This window comes from Apostichopus japonicus, chromosome 15, assembly GCF_037975245.1.
Source record: "Apostichopus japonicus isolate 1M-3 chromosome 15, ASM3797524v1, whole genome shotgun sequence".
Taxonomy (NCBI): Eukaryota; Metazoa; Echinodermata; class Holothuroidea; order Aspidochirotida; family Stichopodidae; genus Apostichopus; species Apostichopus japonicus.
In genome coordinates, this window is record NC_092575.1 from 15,856,320 (window position 1) to 15,875,421 (window position 19,102).

The 19,102-nt window shown below is 37.6% G+C and overlaps 1 protein-coding gene across 8 annotated transcripts in view; it reads left to right on the top strand.

Annotated features, from left to right (window-relative positions):
* The window catches only part of LOC139981643 (uncharacterized), a 177,859-nt gene that overhangs the window by 37,429 nt on the left and 121,328 nt on the right, over positions 1-19,102 (top strand). For 6 of the 8 annotated variants that reach the window (XM_071994185.1, XM_071994189.1, XM_071994188.1 and 3 more), the window contains exons 41-66: positions 256-455; positions 730-904; positions 1,450-1,769; positions 2,155-2,310; positions 2,841-2,985; positions 3,458-3,640; positions 3,872-4,077; positions 4,638-4,812; positions 5,166-5,476; positions 6,351-6,506; positions 6,990-7,134; positions 7,488-7,661; positions 8,114-8,319; positions 9,353-9,527; positions 9,880-10,196; positions 10,568-10,723; positions 11,549-11,696; positions 12,153-12,335; positions 12,770-12,975; positions 13,504-13,678; positions 14,803-15,113; positions 15,770-15,925; positions 16,170-16,314; positions 16,906-17,088; positions 17,798-17,997; positions 18,795-18,969. In XM_071994185.1, the coding sequence (XP_071850286.1) occupies positions 256-455; positions 730-904; positions 1,450-1,769; positions 2,155-2,310; positions 2,841-2,985; positions 3,458-3,640; positions 3,872-4,077; positions 4,638-4,812; positions 5,166-5,476; positions 6,351-6,506; positions 6,990-7,134; positions 7,488-7,661; positions 8,114-8,319; positions 9,353-9,527; positions 9,880-10,196; positions 10,568-10,723; positions 11,549-11,696; positions 12,153-12,335; positions 12,770-12,975; positions 13,504-13,678; positions 14,803-15,113; positions 15,770-15,925; positions 16,170-16,314; positions 16,906-17,088; positions 17,798-17,997; positions 18,795-18,969 (5,082 nt within the window). The remainder of the gene's footprint in view (positions 1-255; positions 456-729; positions 905-1,449; positions 1,770-2,154; positions 2,311-2,840; positions 2,986-3,457; positions 3,641-3,871; positions 4,078-4,637; positions 4,813-5,165; positions 5,477-6,350; positions 6,507-6,989; positions 7,135-7,487; positions 7,662-8,113; positions 8,320-9,352; positions 9,528-9,879; positions 10,197-10,567; positions 10,724-11,548; positions 11,697-12,152; positions 12,336-12,769; positions 12,976-13,503; positions 13,679-14,802; positions 15,114-15,769; positions 15,926-16,169; positions 16,315-16,905; positions 17,089-17,797; positions 17,998-18,794; positions 18,970-19,102) is intronic. The other 2 variants (XM_071994190.1, XM_071994193.1) reach the window with 2 other exon arrangements.

The following is a 19,102-nucleotide window of genomic DNA, read 5'->3' on the forward strand; positions in this document are numbered from 1 at the left end:
ATACCTCCTTAGAGGGTCAACCAGTGTATACTTTACCAGTAGCAATTTATGTACCAGTCTGTAACTTATATGAGACTGTCTTGATAAGTTAGTCAATAGATGAGTTGGAATGAAAAGTCTTACTAGTTCTTTTAACCTTCACATAAGTAACCATATTCTGTCCTAATTTAGCAGCTTGTCAAGTAATAAATCGATATTTTCGGTTTAACGATCGGTTAATGATGACGTTTCTCCCATCTTCATATCTTCGTCTAGCGTTCTTATGTCCCAGTAATCTGGATTACAGTTCCTGTGCTACGCCATGCCAAGCTAACTGCTTAGACAGAAGCCCCAACTGTACGAACCAACCGTGTGTGGAGGGATGCAGGTGTCCTGAAGGTACAGTCCTGGAGGGAGATACCTGCATTGCACCTACAGATTGTGGATGCCAACTTGCCGACGGACAGTACATTCCAGTAAGAAATGCTTCATTTTAGTACTTGGTTATTCTGAGCGTATGCAATCAACAACAAAAAATGTGAAAGAAAAATGAAATGCCAATATTCAAAATTTACCCCCAAAAAGCAATAAAGGCATTTGCTAATGAAGCAGGAAAATAAAAACAAAATCATATGGGCAGCAGGCATTTTGTAATAATTGCACTTGGAAATTTTTAATCAGGATAGTCACTTCATATCACATTGATACAGACATCACAAAGCATTTAGCTGTTTTTCATTCTTTTTTTAGCCAAACACCCATTATTTGTCGGACGACTGCTCCATGGAGTGCAATTGCATCGGAGGAACACTGAACTGTACCGGTTATTCTTGTCATGCTGACTCGGAGTGCATCATCAAAAATGGAGAGTTGGGTTGTTACTGTAAAGATGGATTCACTGGAGACGGTCAAACATGTTCACAAGGTATAAAAAAAAACTAACTTGAAGACTATTATTGACATACTCTATTAAGTGAAAGTGTTTCTTCAAAACCCATTTCTTTATTTGATATATACTTCTTTGGTGATATGGACCATTTCAAGTTATTGTACATTATTTTCCTTTTGAAAGGTTTATAAATCTGATGTTTTGTATCAAAAAGTAGTTTGTTTTCAATATTTTAGTTTGTATTGTTATTCACTCTTCTCAATTGTTAGTTTCAATGATACAAATTTGGGTGGTTTAGAGCCAGTATTGTGAACCGAAAAACACGTCATTGATTCGTAAATATTTCCATTTGCGCCTTTTGAATCAAATAGTTGGCAAGATGGATGAAAAAGTATAAACTATTGTGTTTTCCAGAAACTTGGGTCGTAAGGTTTGCTCTATAGTGAAAGCAACACCAACTTTTATAACCTTTACAATTTTAATTCTCTTTTTTAAATATAATTATCATTTTTAATCTACAATTGTTTGTTACTCTTTGTCGAAATGTGGCTTACTGTGAATTACTCCGTTCCTTCTGACAGCTCCTGGTACCTGTATCGTCTGGGGTGATCCTCATTATGTGACCTTTGACCAGACCAATTACGACTTCCAGGGAGATTGCGAGTACAAACTCATCGAGGTCTGCGACAACTCCACTGGCCTGCAGGACTTCAATCTGATAGCTAACAACAGACGCAACAATCCCTCGGATAGCGTGTCCTACCTTAGGGAGCTCCGATTGATGTATAACGGAATGACCTTTGACCTGATAACAGGAGGTCAGGTCAGAGTTGAAGATGTCACAGTGACACTGCCGTACATCACAACAGATGTCGTCATTACATGGAACAACCCTTACATTGTGAGTCAATACAACTGTATTTGAATGTTGAATGGGTTGTGGTATACCCTACATTTCATGTGAGCATGAAACATGTCAGCTTTTGTGTAAAAATCATTCTTTAGATGTTTGCCCTGCAAAAGCTAATTAATATGAAGAAAGCAAGGGACCAAAATGGAATTTATATCTTGGTGGTGTTTATTTTGCCAATAATTCTGAATTTGTGGAGAAATAGTTGCTGTTCAGACAAACGACATCCAAAACGGAAGACCTGGTTGTCCGAGGGTCAACCAGAAACAAAAAATATTAAAAAAAGTTTGCGAACCATTATTGTGTATTTCATCGATATTGCAGTGCATTTACAAGCTATCAATGACATTTCTCATTTTCTCTTATTCATCCGTAGGTTTTAACAACCAGCTTTGGTTTGGTTGTGGTCTTTGACCGGAACACCGACATCACCGTGGAGCTGAGTAATGAATACCGTGGTGCTGTATGTGGACTGTGTGGAAACTATGACAGCAATAGGGATAACGAGTTCTACTACCCTGATGGTAGAGAGGTTGGTATTTCCCCCATATTCTTATTTGTAGAGGAATTGATTACATGAAATTTAGTTTCAGGTTTTCCACACTTGTGGAAATGTGCGATGACGAAGGTTGAAAACTGGCAAATCTGTGTCAATGTATGTCAAAATCACACATTTTTCACACAAAATCTAGGGAGGGTTAGCTCAGTGGTTAATGCCGGTGCCTTTCAATCATACGGTCCCAAGTTCGAGTCACTCCAAGATTAATGCATGTCGTCCAGTTACAGAGTTGTTGACAATTGACAATTCATAATCATGGATGTTAAATATTAATCTAAGAGACTGACTTCGGTCAGCTTGCGGCTTTGATCAGCCTAAGATGGCTTCTTCGGGAGTTCCTGCTTGCAGGAGGATCTAAAATACATACATACATACAAAACCCTTGCATGTCCAGGGATAATCACAGGTTTCTGCACACATGGATTTGGAACCTGTGACACAGGTTATTTTGTAAGCCAATCGAGGGTTAAACTATATGCTCTTACATTATCTCACATCTGCAGGCATCTTCAGAGGCTGACTTTGGCAACAGCTGGTTCTGGGCCGGCGATGATTGTACTGAAGACCCCGGCACGGTACCGTGTGTAGTAGGATCCGACGAATACAACACAGCTGTAACGTACTGCTCGTACCTACTGAGTAGTAGCGGTAAGTTTATAAGCCTCTGCTGTTGGTGAGCGGCCATTTTATAGTTGTCTTTTACAGATTCAAATCAGTTTGGTGGCATTTGTGTTGTCATCTTAAGTAACAAAAATTCAGTATAGATGTGTTTCATGTCACTAACCAGTGGTCTCTACTTGTTAATAACGAACATATGAAGAGAATAAAGTTTTCCGACCAATGAATGTAGCAAGAAACTTGCTGAATCTATGCTGGCTTCTTCATCCTAGCCATAGCAGTCAGTTTACAGGTAGTGTCCACTATGGACTTACTTTGAGGTTACAAAGAAACAATTAATGATTCAAAAGAACTTAAAGACAAATGAAGACTACGGTAAACAACATGTCCTCATGATTACTGTTTTTAGGGGACACTGATTCTTTCAAACAATCATAATGCAAAGTCTTTTTTTTTCTTCAAATTAACTGATATATCTATTTATTTATATATTTTTTGTCAGGTGAATTTGAATCCTGCCATGACTTTGTAGACCCTCAACTGTTCTACGATGCATGTGTGTATGACTTGTGTGCAACCTTACCAGATGAAGATCCCATCTGCAGTAGTTTCTCAAGTTATGCCATTGCTTGCAGAGATGCTGGTGGGATGCCTGGTCCATGGAAACAGGATGTCTCCCAGTGTGGTAAGAAAAAGGACATTATACACTTTGAATCAAATTTGATAATAGGACTAAAAAAAAGCAATATTGATATATATATATTTGAATTTTGTATTGCTAATTGTTTTGTTGTTAAACAGTGTTTCTAAGAAAAGTTTAATAGGTCTAAGAAAATCTTCATTGTTTTCTACAAAATTTTGATATTTATGACCAGATTGAATTGAAATGCATCATTGCTGGTTTGATTTATTTTAGCTCTAACCTGCCCTCCTGGTCTGGTCTATGACACGTGTGGCCCAGGCTGCCCTGCAACTTGTGTTGAACCTAGTGGGTCAAGTTCCTGCCCCATCGATGACTGCCAGGAAACCTGTCGATGTCCAGATGGTCAAGTCTTAGATGGAACAAGCTGCGTGACTCTTGACCAGTGCGGATGTCAGCTTCCAAATGGACAATATCTACCGGTCAGTTTCCAGGTTGTTTAGTTTTAGCTTAGCTTAGTTCGATTGAGTTTTGTGTTTCCCAACGGTTAGGTAGCTCATTTGGACCTATCCATGTGCTGATCATTGATAACCACTGGCTTCTTTAAAAACCACCTCTTTTACATGTTAGCTTGATCTCATCTTAAACTTCAGTTTCTGCTCTTACATAAAGATTGTAACTGTAAGTGTGTGAACAAATCTCTGAAAAATGCCAATAATAAAATGTTGTGATGAAATGTTAGGTCATAAAAGACACAGCCTGAGTTATTTGAGATTCAAAACTTCATATTTTTAGTTTTTGTTGACTTTATTCACAGAATTTCTTGGTCCAATGAACCTCTGTGTTTGTAATGGAATGGATTTTCCATCATTGAATGAATATTATTTAACATGAAAGAGTTTGATCTGAGTGTAGCCACAAGTGCATCAGTCTGTCTATGTTGCATGTGCAAATGTTCAAAGTAATGTTTATCACAATATCATAAACTGCAACTAGCATAATAAATTAAATAATTCATTTTCTTTTTATCCTCTTAAAACAGCGAGGAAATGTCTACATTTCACCAGATTGTACAGAACAGTGTACATGTTCAGACGGTAACACTGTGTGTGTTGATTTGGAATGTGGAGAAGATGCTTTCTGTGGTATAAAGAGTGGTGTAAGGAATTGCTACTGTAACGATGGCTTCACAGGAGATGGACGTACCTGCACCTCAGGTATTATAATGTTGTAAATAGTTTTGGATATATGACAGCCAGTTTAGTGAGTGAAGGGAGGTGGAGAGGGGAGGAGAGGGAGGGGAGTGGGAGAGGGAAGAGGGAAGAGGAAAGGAAGAGGGTGGGGGAGAGGTGGAGGGAACAATGATGAGTAAAATAACAATGCTGGAGGCCAGATTTGAGTTTGCACATAGAGTACTATATTATGTAAGCAATTGAAATTTCACCCTCAGGGGCAAAAACTAAGCTTAGATGGCAACATGGTTTTATGCTTCATAGTGTTCATGGTGTTATGTGTTTTAAGGGTAAAGAGGGAAGTGCTTATTTTGTTCTGTTTTCTTTATTCATTACAGCTCCAGGATTCTGCTACATTTGGGGAGATCCCCATTACATCACCTTTGACAATGTTGCTTATGACTTCCAGGGAGGATGCGAGTACACCGTGGTGAAAGATTGCGGGGAAGAGACCTTCCACCTCGTGGCCAAACACGACAAAGAGAAACACAACAAACAAAGCACAAAGATGAAGGAATTGAAGTTTTACTACTCTGGCAAAGAGTACAAACTTAAGGATGCCAAGAAAGTGTACATCGACGGACACAGCGTTAAACTGCCGTATAACGGTCCCGAGGGTGTTTACGTGGACAAGCTTCAGTCAAGATTGGTAAATAACTTCACAATCAAACCATGTCATATTGAGCTCGGTCATGTCATAGTTGGTATAATTATTTACAGCAGAAAGATCAGAACCCGGCAGAACCCGGCAAAATAATGTTTCATACAGTACTTCATTGTGGATGTTGAAAATGCATTAAGCTAGAAAAATGAAAGAAAACAAATCTTTTAGCAATATGTCTGAATTTCTTTGTACTTGTATTTGATTTTTTTAATGAACCGTTCATTGCAATTTTAATAGGTAGCTAGCAATATCAGTCAACACTTTGATACCATCCCTTAAAGACTTCTGACAGCAATTTGTAGTACTTTATCAAAGTTGTCAGCAATGATTTCTTGTGTCGATAAAACTGTTTGGACATCTAACAAAGAGACAGAAGGGAAAAGAAGAGGTGTGGGGTTGGGGGTGGGGGGTGGGGAGGGGTACAATATTGTAATTTAGCATGGTGGTTTTTGTTTGAAGGTGATCTCCTTTGTCTGTCCTTGACTTTGATGCAAGATAGTTAACAGTACTTTGATTATTCCAATTTTTAACCTATAGACTATTTTGCTTCACAGATTTGGTCATTTCTGTCACACATATTGTAGTCTCTCGAATTGTTTCAGTGGTACCTGTCAATAGTTGCTTGTCTTTTGTCCAATTTTTTAGGTCGTTTCTTCTTCTATAATATAGACGTTACATCTAACAAAGAGGCAGAAGGGTAAAGAAGGGGTGTGGGGTAGGGTACAGTATTGCAATTTAGAATGTTGGTTTTTGTTTGAAGGTGATCTCCTTTGTCTTGTCTTTGACTTTGATGGAAGATAGTTAACTGTACTTTGATAATTCCACATTTCCCATTAGATTGTTCACTTTTATTTAACAGATTCTATCAACCGACTGGGGTTTCTACGTCAATTATGATAAAAACAAAGACACCACCGTCAGCATCCCAGTCAGTTACAGAAACAAGACCTGTGGACTCTGTGGAAACTTTGACGGAGAAGCGGAGAATGAATTGAGGATGTCTGATAATTCTGTGGTAAAAATTATTTGAACTACCATTTTATTTTATTACGTATCTGTTGATGAAGCTAATTGTGAAGATCTGTACATCAGTGACTTTCACTCAAAGTACCCCCTCAGTTTTACCAGTTCTTCAACACTACCTCCATAATATGTTAGCAGACTATAAAATGTTCACATATATATATATGTTCATATTCAACATTAATAGATGTATGAAATCTCACTCCCTGAAATTCTTATCCCGTCTAATGTGTTCTCTTCTTGAAGGAGGGGAACGGTGGGGTGCAACAGTGGGGTGCAACAGGGTGCAACGGTGGGGTGCAACAGGAATGGGTGGCTTGTACTAGTATAGTAACGCCGTGACACTAATAGGATTAGTTTAGTGTGAATATTTGATTATTGTTATCTCAGGTTTCTTTTCTCTCTGTTTTAATGATAAACATGATTACTTGGTAACAGTACTGTAAACATGCAATTTTTGCCTCTTCTTTTGTAGACTACCATCGTAGCTGACTTTGGTAACAGCTGGACAGTGGGCGGTGGCAAGGACTGTGAACCTGACCCTGGCACCGGTGATGAATGTGACAAACACGATGAAAAGGAAGCAGAAAAACTCTGTAAAGTCATCAAAGAGACACATGGTAAGAAGGAAACCATTTTAAGTTAGCGTCTGTCAGATTATTATTAAAGTTTCAAGACAATTGTTGTGACATTTATTTCTCAACAATATTTTGTAGTGCACACTGCTGACAAACTCTCATTACACATGCACCTGTTGGGTTTTACAAAAAGAAATGAAAGATGATACCAATCATCAACAGCTAAGATTGAGATTGAGAGATCATGAGGAAAAAGAGTAAAGATGAATGTGTGTGTTTGTTGAAAGGTCAAAGTATGAAATGTTTGTTTTAGATGAAGGTCTGTGCAAACATCCCTCAAGAATGGACTTTATTATATCTCAATCTTTCCATTGTTTGTTTACTCATCTCCACAGGTCCTTTCTCAGATTGTCATGACTACATTGATCCCAAGGTATACTACGATGCCTGCGTACAGGACGTCTGCACAGACCAGGATTTATACTGCGATCATCTTGCTCAGTACGCCAGTCGTTGTCGGGACCTCGGAGGGGACCCAGGAGACTGGAGAAATGATGTACCTGCCTGTGGTGGGTACTCATACTTGTTTAATGACTTGTACCACTGTGTGTACATAAGCCATCCATTGCAATAGCTTGCTGCCAATTGTGTAGGAAGCTAGATGTTCCATGTGTTTGCCATATCTGCAGGCCTGATAAGAGTGGGATAAGGGGGGCTGGGGGCAGTGCAATCCCAGGGCCCTGGATCAATTATGAGTCCTAGGGAAAAAAAATGTTGTTATAGTATATCCTCATTTTTATGTATTAATTAAAGTAACATGAAATGTAATAAAAGAGAGCTGGATGAGTTTGTCCCTTATGGCATGACCTGGCTCTGTATACATATGGGTAAGCTCTGGTACCCCGATAACCAGATTATTGAGGATTTATTTGATATATAACGATAACCTCTGGTCCCAAGAAAACCAGATTACCGAGGTTTTATTTTGATTTATAACCGTAACCATTTTCTTCTCTTTTAGCTGTGACTTGTCCAGATGGTCTGATATATGATGCCTGTGACACAGCATGTCCAGCCACCTGTACAAACCCTAATGCTCCCAGTGAATGTACCATAACCACCTGCATAGAAACATGCCGATGTCCCGAAGGTCAACTCTGGGACACGGACAGATGTGTCGATGCATTCCAGTGTGGTTGTACACTGGACAATGGTCAATACTTACAGGTCAGCTATGGGCATTTTTTATCCAAAAATTGCATTTGCAAAAGTAAAACAGGGACACTTGGGTAAACTATATCTTCATAAGCTGAATTTCAAACCCAAGTTCAGTTCCAGTGGTTTCAGTTTTCTTCAAAGAAATGAGGCACCAACTAGGACTTAGATAAACTAGGGTGGGGGAGGGGGTGGGGATGAGTGAGTGTGTTACATAGAAAATAGGATAGTAACAATGCCAAAGAGAAGTATTAATTAATGTGGTTGCTGTGAATTCAAAGGATTTTTATTAAAAAATTAACAGAATAAATTATGTTTCAGAATCACTACTGACATAATTATGTTGGAGCAGAGGCATAATGAGGCAATGGCTATTACTAAGTGTGTAATTTCCACTGAACAGAAATGTATATAATATGTATGCAACCTCATCAATCCATCACCATTATTTCACTGTTAATGCAGCCATTAGAAAGGAAGTTTTGTCATCATCTCGGAACGTACAGACTTGTTTTGCAGAGTCGTTGAATACTAGATGAGAGAGATGTTTGCTCTCGATGGGGGTTGAACCAAGTATCTAATGTTTGATATCAAGCCATGCTTTCTAACCTATGGGTTACCAACTTGGATTTTACATTCAGGTGCAAGCTGGGCAGCAGAAAATTTTTTATACAAAAAATCTGATTAGTTAACAAAGGCCTACTATTGAATCTGACAGTGAAATGCTTCATTGTAACAGAGGGAAATTCTTGTATCAATATTAAACAAACACCATGGTGTAAATATCGGGTGATTTGTGGATTTTAGCAGTTTGATTGGTTGGGACTAGTCCTGCAAAATGTCACAACATGGATCACCAAGGAGAAAAGTATGGGAGTAAACAGAAGTCTAGGGACACTCTAGAATCTGATGTAACATCATGGTAACTTACCTACATGTTCTTCCTTGTTAATGTATTTTATGACTCTATATAAATTTGATATATATACTGGAATGAATAAAGGAATCAACGAAAATATGACACGTTTTGATCTTTTTCTTGCAGTCTGGCGGTACATACTTGAATGATGACTGCACTCAGTACTGTGAATGTACTAACGGGAACCTGGATTGTTTCCTCTTTGAGTGTGGAGACAACGAAGAGTGCGGCTTACGTGATGGAGATGTTGGGTGCTACTGTGAGGAAGGCTACAGGCAGACTGATACAGGATGTAAACAAGGTATTAATTTCAACTTTGAGTTTGGTTTTAGCTAGATTTTCTCAGCTAGCAATGTCAAGGAGGACTATGCATTCAAAGATTTGTATATTTAAGGTATGAAAAATCATTTAATCTTGTCATTTGGGTCTAGACTTTAACAATACCGGTCCTAGGAATTCACATTAACAATGTTTGAATTAAAGTTATGAAAGTGAAAAGACAAGGTTTTTAAGGACTGCGAATAGTTAATTACAGTAAGGATTTCAAACACAGGATCATTCAAAGGTTTAGGACAAGCTTAACTCTATGAGGTTAACCTATTAATAAAACACAAATATCATAAATATCACATTTTTCTTGATACTTCACACAGCTCCAGGCATATGCATCATATGGGGAGATCCCCATTATGTCACCTTTGACGATGTCAGTTACAACTTCCAAGGAGACTGTGAGTACACCCTTGTCAGGGACTGTGCACCTGGCACTACCCCTGAGTTCCATCTCATCTCCGACAACTTCAAATACAACCCATCTGACTCTGTCTCGTACCTCAGAGAGGTCCGGTTGGAGTACAATGGTACCAACTACGAACTGATGTCTGGTGGTGAAGTACGGATTAATGGGGTAACGGTAACACCCCCTTACTTTGACCTGAAGGTGTTCATATTCTACAGTGGTGCAGATGTGGTAAGTTCAGTAGTCATTTGTTAACCTCTCACATTTATCTGTATCATCTTCAAATGTTTGCTTGGTGCTGAAAATTGCTGCAAGAGTTTTCAAGAAAATGTTTTTGCTGAAGGTTCTGATGGTACACAATATGTTAGACATTGAGGGGAATGATAGCAGACGGTGAAATATTTTCATGATGTTTTTATATCAAGTTGACTGTCTGTGGTATACTGATATTTTGATCCTATGAACTGTTTGATCAAGTTTGCTCTTTCCATCCTGTTTTTGTGGAATTTTTCTTGTTACCATTAATCAGCATTTCTAATCCTCAGTGAATTTTTCAACCGTATCATACATGATTATTTCAAATATTCACATTTTAAAACTAGGTCATGGAAACTGACTTTGGACTCTTGGTGGTGTACAACCTCGCTTACGATGTTAGAATCGAGCTGCCCACTGAATACAGAAACAAAACCTGTGGTCTATGCGGCAACTTTGATGAGGACAGAAATAATGAGTTCATCCTACCCGATGGTGTAGTGGTAATTAAAGAAAACCCAAATTAATTAATTATTTAATTAATTAATTAAATTAAACCAAGATTTGAACTTATTACCTTCAGTTGATAACTAATGAAACATTATCAGGATATTGCGCACTTTGAAAGTGATATTATGTTACAATTGGTACTTACTATTTTATTCAGATAAAGTGATGAAAGGTGTCCAAAGAATTATTTTATATTCATTCACATCGAACCACAAAGTTTCATTTTACTTCCAATATCAATATTCCCAGTACAGTTTACTGGTTTTCTCCTCTGTTGTAACTGCTATTATCATCACCCCATAAAAACTTGGCTAAGAGTTATTTAATACTCTATTTGTCCTATTTGAGAACTCTCTCATATTGTGACAATAACTGTAGTCCTGAACTTCATTTGAGAAATTAATATCAGAGAGGGTTGGTACCAGCCCTCTTTGACAAAAAAAAAAAAAAAAACTTTTAAGGTAACCTAGCTAGGTGCAAAACACTGTTAATTTCTTTGAGCTATATGGAGGGGATGCCTCACAGTATAAAGTTAGAATTGGTCTCATTGATGATAAGACTAACCCCTAAAGTTTACTTGAGAAACTTAAGGTGAGAGAAGGATGGCATATTCTCTTTGGTAAAAAAGAAACAAGTTTTAGGTCACCTAGGTTCAAAGCAGTGTAAATTTCTTTGAGTGATGAGGCATGGACCCCACAGCACATTGTGGGAATTGCATTTCATGTTCATAGAGGACATTAAGAAAACATGCATACAAAAAAAATGTGTTCACCAAAAATGTTACCGTGAAGTAAATTAATGATGTCAACCATTTTCAGGCTTCTTCAGGAGAAGACTTTGGCAACAATTGGGAGACAGGAACAAGGGAGTGCGTTGAAGACCCTGGACCGATTGATCCTTGCGACTTGGACTCACCAACTTTCACTCTGGCTGAGAACCTCTGCTATTATCTCATCGATGAATACGGTAAATTTATTGGAATATGTATTTTTTGGGATCTTGGCAATTTTTTAAGTATTCCAGTGAAACCAGTTTATGAAATTTATCACTGTTGCCCGTAATTCATTGCTATGTATAGAATACCACTAAAACGAAATTAAAGCTGCATGTAGTGATGGTAATGATGAAACGGACAGAAGTGCACATAAAATCTATAGATTGTTACAAATTCAGGTACAAATATTCATCTCCCTGCCTTTTGTGCTGTCTAGGTTTTCCTCTATTCTTTGTTCTGTGGTTCCCTTTCTGTTGTCCGTCCATCTGTCTAGTTTAAATTTGTAGGCTGTTTGTTTTTAAAGATCGCCTATGAAGAAGATTCTGCTACTAGAATCTCTCCCTTTTATATCTGTACCTACACACTCTTGTTCATGAGATGAGCAGGTTTCTTTCATAGATGTAAATATATTGTTTTATTCATTTCAGGTCCATTTGCACTCTGCCATGACTTTGTTGATCCTGCTACTTACTACGATGCTTGTCTCTACGACCTCTGTGCCACACTTCCTGAAGAGGACCAGCTTTGTGACAGCCTGATGGCTTACGTACAGGTCTGCAGAGAGGCCGGGGTCGATCTGGGGATTTGGAGGGATGATGTTGCAGAATGTCGTAAGTAGAACATTGGAGTAAATTGTTATGATCCTCCTTAACAGTAAACTGATCTTCTGGTGACTGAAGCTTACTGCTTAGCAAAGTCGCTGAAAACTTTCTCCATCTTGGAATATTTTTATCTTTAACATTAGCAGTGCATTGCCTGCCATTAGAATATCATTTAAATATTCAGTATTTTGTATTTCAAACATCTGTTGATTGTCAGATTCACAAAAACAATTTACAGTGTTAACAAGAACAATTTGAACCTGTATGTGACACAAACATGAAATACAACAGAAAGTAAAACTTATAAACTCGTAAATATTCAAAGGAAAAACTGGTTTATTATTTGAAAGTTCTTGGCAGCAATCCCATGTCCAAGTGGCACAGTATATGACTTATGACGATCATCTTTCCTCGCAATATGTGATATTTTGAAACTTTTACAGCAATCACTTGTCCCAGCGGTACTGTTTATGATTCCTGTGGACCTGCCTGCCCTGCTACCTGTGTGGACCGTGACGGTCCCAGTGAATGTCCCATCGGCCACTGTAAGGAGACCTGTAGGTGCCCTGATGGTCAGGTATTGGATGGTAACCAATGTGTCTTTACCTACCAATGTGGATGCTCAATGGACAACGGACAATACCTATCTGTAAGAGAGAATCCCTCTTTACTGTACATTTGTTGTCATAACTGAGTTCATCATTTCTTCAAATTGTTTAAATCTATCTTTGAAAATTTCTCACTGAGAAAATTTGTAAATGTCTTTTTCGTATTTTCTTTTTGTCAACATTACTTGTACACAAAAAGAGAAAAACAAATTGTGATCACATATTTTTACAATTTAAGAACTAAAGAATATGGAGTAGTAATATAGTGACTGAAATGCAACAAGATTCTTCAAAAAGGGGGAAAAAATCTAGGAAATGGACTTTTGGTGATGCATAAATCAATTAAAATAATGTTTTTAAGAAAACCAAATTATTACTGTCAGAACTCAAATTTATTTATCTGGAAAATGGTCAGTTTTTTTATCTTGGATAAATAATGTAACAGCATTTCAAAGAATCACTTTTTGTCCTTTCATTGTACAAGTGTTTCAATAGTTATGAAACATAATGGTATCATTCATAAGTCCATCCCAATTCTCGATGATACGTTTTGTACTTGACATCAACAGCCTGGAGAGCAGTACACCTACCCTGACTGTAGTAGACGTTGTACATGCAACAATGGTAACCTTGCTTGCTCCGACCTATCCTGTGATGTCAATGCTGACTGTGGAATCAAGAATGGTGTGCAGGACTGCTACTGCAACGATGGTTACGCAGGAGATGGACAGACTTGTACTGAAGGTGTGAATTTTATCCAACCCACCACACCCCCATGCCCCCACACCCCTCCACCCCTGCTTCTCTACTCATCTTCTTTGGTTGCTATCACCAAATACCAACAACTAGACTAAAAGAAAAATGCTTTGTTAGTGTGATGGAACCTGCCTTCAATGTGTATCCATATTTGCAATTAAGTGTCATGATAGCGATGCTATATATCTCTTTACATTTGTCACCTGCTGTTTCTCATTAATTTCAATCATTTTTAAAGTCCAACAATAAGTTGCCACAAAGTATGCTATGAATTCTATGAGTAGTCAAATAATGTTTAAACTTCAACAAACATTTCACAGATATGCCTAGAGTAGCTTCCCTCTACAACAAGTTTGTTTTCCCCTATTAATCTAGCCCTTGTTCAATGTTTGGAAATAATTTGGATGGTGATAACCTCTCAGAGATTAGTATTACATTTAAACATATAATTACAATTACAATAATACAACTTTTAGCATGTTGAATATGCAATACTGACATATGGTAGCTATGTTCAGTTACACTATACACCCTTGATGATACTGACTCTCATACCCAAGAAGAGGAATACTTGATTGAACATATATATATATATGTGCTAGCCTGTTCACTTGAATAGATTCTATTGTCAATGTGGTTGGAACACCTTATAAACACCACCAGTCATTTTGATGTGGTGAGATACTATAGTATCTGTCACATGTATTGAGAACTCTTGATATGTTGAGATGCAGGGAGTGTATAAAAAAATAACTCCCTGCTTCATATCAAATAACTTTCAGTTGTTCAGATTTTAGGAGTATACTAGGTAGCCATGTGTAAATCTGTTTCGGTAAAAGTGTATGAAGTCTGCAGTTCTTATTCGCTAAGTTTATCTTGTAGAAAGTTTTCGGGCAAAAAGGTTGTCTGGATTTTTGATAGCATTACTTTATTTATTTGCTCTTGTTAGTTTCCTTATTCAGTTTTTGTAACAGTGGATCAAGAAAATGATGGAAACTGCAGCCTCACAAATGGAAAAATTGTAGCTGTTTTCTTTTTGGTTCAAGCAAAGGGCGAAGGAAATACTTAGGACTATATAAGTATGCCATGAAAATTTTCTATTTTTCTTTCAGCCTCTGGTATCTGTTACATCTGGGGTGACCCTCACTACCAGACCTTTGATGGTCATAATTATGACTTCCAAGGAGGATGTGATTACACCTTAGTGAGAGATTGTCAGGATGAAACATTCCATCTGGTGGCCAAACACAAGAAAGAGAAACATGGCAAACACAGCACAGAGATGAAGGAATTGTTATTTTACTACGACGACAAAGAATACAAACTGAAGGATTCTAAGAAGGTCTACATCGACGGACACAGCGTTAAGCTACCCTACGACGGACCTGAAGGAGTTTATATAGACAAACAACAGTCCAGACTGGTGAGTTGTTTTATATTGGGCCATAAGGGTAGGGGAGGGGATGGTGGAGGGAAGGGGGTGGGGGAGGGTAGGGGAAGGTATGAACAAGGAGGGGTTTATTACATATGAAAGGATTTGTTGAGCTTGACATAATAATTAATGAAGAAGTCGCAGCACCATCATATGCGTTGGAAAATACTTTTGTGAGCTTTCCAGGTTGTGTCAAATGAAACGGTCGTGATCCGTGGTTACTGCAAAGTACTAAGAGTACTAAAAAATAAGAGCAAAAGGGAATTGCCATCTACTAACACTAGATGGCATAGTTTGTTGGGCAAAAGTACTTTAAGTCATATTTCACTATAGTTTGATCCAAGTTTAGACGATTTCTTTGCTTTCTCAAAATTTGTAATTTTCTAGATCATTTTCTTCCTTATGATTAAAATAATTCAACCTTGTGAAGTACTTTGAGCAACGGATCAATCAACTCGTAAACCAAGAAATCCAATACATTTCTCTTTATGTAAACAGTGATGGCTATTGCATTTGAATGAATTATTTTTAAGATTCCTTCTTTTCCCCCTCTATACTTGAAATTGTAAGCATTCCATTATAGTCATATTTATGGAAGCCTTCAGAAGTGACAAAGATTAAATATCTGGATAAATCTCATCCCATAGATTCTGTCCACCTCTTTCGGTCTGTACATCAACTTTGACAAACACCACGATACGCACGTTGGCGTACCCACCAGCTATAGGAACAAACTCTGTGGTCTCTGTGGAGACTTTGATGGCTCAGCAGACAACGAGTACACCCTTCCTGATGGAAGCATGGTAAGGGAAACAGTTTCTCTTGCTTACTGGAAAAATATTTTAGAAACATTTGTGGGGCATAACTAATTATGATGTGTAACAGAAAAATAATCTAAAAATAGAGCAATTGAAGTCACATTTGTTCTGATTATCCTCTCTGTGACTACCAATGTTGATACTCCCTTGTTGTTAACAGACTGAGTTTCCTTAGACCTAATCGCTTAAAATTTGCTATATATTTATATCCCTTTATCTTTTTCTTCAGACGACGATCGTAGCTGACTTTGGTAATAGCTGGACGGTGGGTGGTGGCAAGGACTGTGAACCTGACCCTGGCACTGGTGATGAATGTGACAAACACGATGAAAAGGATGCTGAGAAACTCTGTAAAGACATCAGCTACAAGAATGGTGAGCAGTCCTTTGCTATTAAGTCATTCCGTCTGTTTGTAATGAACAATTCTGTTAGTCAATTACATGGTGTACTCAATTGCATTTGCTTTGAAACATATACCTTCAAAGCATTATTCTCAGACAACAACTTGAAAAGTTATAATGAAACCTTTCTAGGATGCTGTTATCAATCACATCCCAGTGATATCAGAGGCAAATATAATCCTTAACATTAAGAATCACTGTAAATGTGCAGCCAGGTTTTGAATGTGCTCTATACTTTGTAGCCGATATACTCAACCATTTCTATCCTCTGATGGGGTAAAATGTTTAGAGTTTTTAGAGGAAATGTCACAGCATGACTACTATGTGAGCTACTATGACATCACAACTTTGATAGACTGACTAAAGTGGTCATGTCATTATCGGTTTATTTCAGAGCTTAATGTGTCTGGATGCTAAATAGCAGCTTTATACTTCTTGAACATTTCTGCCCATGCATAGGAAACTCATTACAAAGGCTACTTTCTATGAAATTTGCTCTAAATTTTGAAATTATAATGTTTTGTCTAGTTTATGTTTTTCAATGTTTGTCTTTCATTCTTTCAGGTCCCTTCAAGGCTTGCCATGACTTTGTAAATCCTGATCCATTCTACGATGCCTGTGTACAGGACATGTGTGAAGATCTTGATAACGATGACCTCATATGTCAACACTTTGCTGAGTACGCCAGCGTTTGTCGGGCTCAGGGAGGAGATCCCGGAGACTGGAGGGAGGAAGAGGGAATTTGTCGTAAGTTTCTTTACCTTTATTAGATATTCGTTAATATAATCTGAATTGAATTTCAAAAACTTACGACTAATAATTTCTTACCAGAGAGATTCTGTTTTTGCTCAATTTCTGTATTTGATTGGTACATTATGCTATGAAAATTCGAAAAAGTGCAATTTCATTAGTTCATGTATCATACTGTAGTAAAGAGTAATGGATGGGGGGGGTGGGGGCATGAATTATCCATTTCTACTTTGCATGTTATTTTGTCTTGATATGGAAAAGAATGTTGGCAATAAGATTTTAGAATAAGATAGATTATTGATTACCTACTAACGTTCATTTGGTGAAAGAATCAAGGGGGGTATGTATTTTTTTATTTGTATTTATTTTGTGTATTCCAGTTTTAGCTGCAAATTTGTTTTTTATTTTGTATTTGTGTGTTTTTATGTTTTGTATTTTATATTCGTATTTAAATTTACTTTTTGTTTTTAGTTGCAATTAATTTTCTATTTATAAATATTTGTATTCTGTTTCTTGTCTCTTTTCTTTTGTATATTGTCTTGTTATATATTTTTTATTTGTATTTTGTATTTATTGGTATTTTGTATTTCTTTTATCAATTGCAATCTCACTGTGAGTAATACTCGATTGGTTAAATAGGTAAAATTATCCGAAAGGAAACAACCAAACATACCAGAAGGTAACTTGAAAACTATTTTGTTTTCAGCTTTCACTTGCCCACCTGGCCTTATTTATGACAGCTGCTCATTTGAATACCCTGCTACATGTGCCAACCGTAATCCTCCCAGCTACCATGAGGGTTGTATCGAAACCTGTAGATGTCCGGATGGATTAATCCTGGACAACGACAGGTGTGTCGGATCCACAGAGTGTGGCTGTGTGCTCAACAATGGAGAATATCTCTCTGTAAGTTATACACACCTATTGTTTTTTTTCTTTGTTTCAGTATTTAAGTTTTATAATGTAAGCTGACTGCCGTAAATGATTAGTATAATTGACAGGAAACTTGGAAATATTAATAGCTACATTTATAGCGGAATAAGTACTCTGAAATGGTAACAAGCCAACAGCGGGGGGTGGGGGGGGGCAGGGGGGTTTGTGGTGCATGTCTTGTTCTGATTGGGAGGGGGTATAATTATTTTGCAGTGTGAATTTTAGTGACAGCGCTTTGAATATTCTAAGCCAAGGCAACGTCATAAATTATTCTTGTAGTCTATGGCTAAATAACTCTATTAGCTAATGACTTATTTAAAGTTTGTAATAATTGTGGAGAGTGTCCGTGGTTAAACTACATGAAAGTAGACACTCCTTTAATAATTAAGTAGATCTTAATACTGTGCTGTGTCGATATCAGTGTGAAATTATTTCAAAACTGCAATACTCAACTCCAAATAACAATGTGATGTATTAGTACGTAAATCGTAGACTAAATCCTAACCAGAAGTGTGATCCAACACCGGTCTGTCGAACCATACACGACCAATGGTGATGTCCAGTCTGAGCGGTGGTGATATTTTGATACGTTTTGTATTTTTAGTCTGACTGGTCTCTTAGCAATTCATTTATATTGGTATTCCACAACAGCAAAGTACATGTACAGAATAATTAATTTATTAATAAATAATTGTTAAATATAAGTTGTGAAAAGAAAGTGACCTAAGCATCTTACAAGAAAATTTGACTTTTGACATTTTCTGTTGCAGTCTGGTGATACCTACATCAATGATGGTTGCACAGAGTTATGTGACTGTATGAACGGCCAGCTGTCATGCTCCACCATTTCCTGCGGAGACAACGAAATATGTACGACGAGGAACGATGAGAGAGGTTGCTACTGCATGGATGGACTCGAACTCATTGACGGATCCTGTCAACAAGGTAAACTCATCCACCTTAATCATAGAAATGTGTAGATCAAGGGTTCCCTAACTGGGGTGCATGAACACCCAGGGGGTGCGTGAGTCCATCCCAGGGGGTTCGTGAGACGTTGCTGAAAGTCAAAACTAGAGTA